General features: G+C 41.9%; 1 protein-coding gene across 1 annotated transcript; it reads right to left on the bottom strand.

Moving 5' to 3' along the window:
* Window positions 1-866: 866 nt before the first annotated feature.
* On the bottom strand, window positions 867-2244 carry LOC110506659 (serum amyloid A-5 protein). The gene is made up of 4 exons (XM_021586448.3): window positions 2013-2244; window positions 1792-1897; window positions 1409-1547; window positions 867-1203 (listed from the first exon to the last, which is right to left on the bottom strand). The coding sequence occupies exons 2-4, from the start codon at window positions 1877-1879 to the stop codon at window positions 1065-1067; spliced, it is 366 nt and encodes a 121-aa protein (XP_021442123.1). The 5' UTR covers window positions 1880-1897; window positions 2013-2244; the 3' UTR covers window positions 867-1064.

Raw genomic sequence — 2244 nt, 5'->3', positions numbered from 1 at the left:
ATCGACGTTAAATTATACATAGTATACTCATCTAATCTCCCGGCCTCAATAGAGTTGCATAGTATGTTGAATTGAATCCTCATTCAAACTGTCATGTTCCATTAACAGCAGGGGCATCCATCCTCTCCCCTTTGGCCTCTCTCCCCATGCTTCTCTTGTGATGTCATAAGGATAGCCTGGCACCAGCTTTGTTCCAGAGCATGTCTCTATTTTCACAATGATTTCATCAGTGACCCTCAATGATTAACAAATATACTGAAATAGACGTGGCAGATAACAATATTATAATTGCAATTTGTGATGAACTGACCTACCATCCTCGTGGACCAGCTGTTCAAGCCTATACGGTACCAGCAGGCCTCCTTACATCCCCTGCCACGCTAATAGCAGGATTCCCTGCTATATCGTTACACTCAACAAATTGGCCTGGTGGATCAGTGGTCAATTAAACCAGCATCTATTGGTTGTAAGTGAGAAGGGGAGGACACAGTGTGTGTTGGGTTGGCGAGAGGGAGGGAGCTTAGTGATGAGCAGAGGCAAATAAATGCACAACCTCTATTGGCTTAGAATTGTTGTTGCACCCTCAAAGTTCACATCACTGCGTCACCTGCAATACTCTCAGCTTCTTCGGTGTATCCTATGTTTTTCTCAGCTTATTCTATGTCTATCCGATGAAAAACATGTACTATGTACGGCTGACCCACTGTCCAAATGTCCCAGTTACTAGTTGTAAAGGGCTGACCCGTTGCCAGTTGAAAGCTGAGAAAATGTCAACCCCAGATCATTTGAGTATACATTTCAGGATTTGAACATTTCTTTCCAACCTTCCCAGTCGTATCATACTGATTACAGAAAGAGATTCAGTCTCTAGTTGCATAATCACTTTATTTTTGAAATACATTGTATACTAAGTTTCAGTACCATGTTCCTGTCTATTTTCACAACATTTGGGCAAAATCATTTTTGAGAATATTACATTTTTTACCAAAAGCAGTAATTAAGTGCAGTATAGTTGTTTGGATTGTGGTCCTTTCAGTTTGGCTAGTAACCACCTTTTTTTAGGTTCAGTATTTCTTGGGGAGTCCTTGAGGTCTGAATCGGTTGGGGTCCCCTCCATTACGTCCCCAGCGGTTAGCCTCCTGGTCAGCTGCTGAGTCCTCATGTCCTCGACCACTGGAACCCTGAACCATCTCCCGGCCATCACTGAGAGAGGAGAAATATTACATAAGTCACACATCAACCACAGTGAACCAATAATGGTAAAATTGTCTTTCTGACCAGACATTTTTTTTTTTTTAATTTACAAAATGTGGCATAAAGAACTAAATGGAGAAAGTTTTGATCGGATAATTTGATGAGCAACTGAACCACATTATAAGCGTCTCTCAGATATTTGAGAATCACCCACCTGATGACTGTTGCTGCCCACCTGCCCCCTGGTCCTCTCCTGGCAGCATCATAGTTGCCCCGAGCGTGGAAGTACTTGTCTGAGTTTTTCCAGTTGGCGTCCTTCATGTCGCCGTATGCACGCCACATGTCTCTAGCACCTGCAGGGTCAGGAGGACACGGATGTTGAGTTTGACACTTACAAGGAACTTTACAACATTTCAAACCACTAGCCTCAAGAAACAACAATGACTTTAAAGGAGTCCTCGAATACAGTACATTGTTGCTCTTGAATGATTAGTTACTCTTGAATTATTTGTAACTCTTGAATGATTTGCTACTCTTGATTTGTGTATCTATTTTTGTCAACAATGAAGAAATAATGATTAAAGTGTATAAACGGACCTCGAGCAGCTTCACCAGGGAAGCGGTACCACTGAGCTTGAGCCCCCACAATAAGGGTCAGAACAAGTCCAGCTAGAAGCAGCTTCATACTTGCAGATGTGACAGACTGAAAGAAACATGGAGAGAGAGAACGTAGGCTACTATATGAATTGCTAACATATTTACAGATAATTTATTACATTTAAACTGTGACCGCCTCATATAACAGAGTTATCTTTTACCTTTCAGCTTCTTAGTTAGTTAGTCAGTCAGGCAGTTTGATCTCCCTTGTGTTAGTGTTGGTTTATGGTCCGCAGCTTGTTCTTATATTCCACTCAGACCAAGGAGGAGTTTAGTTTTGCAAAAGCGGGAATTCCCTAACTTCGTCCTCCCAAGTTATTACACTCAGAAGTGTCTGTCCGCTACACAAGATGAGGAGTTTCCAGGTCATTACAAAATTAGATTACCTGCTCT

The sequence above is a fragment of the Oncorhynchus mykiss genome, chromosome 26, assembly GCF_057628025.1.
Source record: "Oncorhynchus mykiss isolate SJ-2025 chromosome 26, ASM5762802v1, whole genome shotgun sequence".
In the NCBI taxonomy this organism is placed as follows: domain Eukaryota; kingdom Metazoa; phylum Chordata; class Actinopteri; order Salmoniformes; family Salmonidae; genus Oncorhynchus; species Oncorhynchus mykiss.
This window is presented reverse-complemented; position numbering and strand designations above follow the sequence as displayed.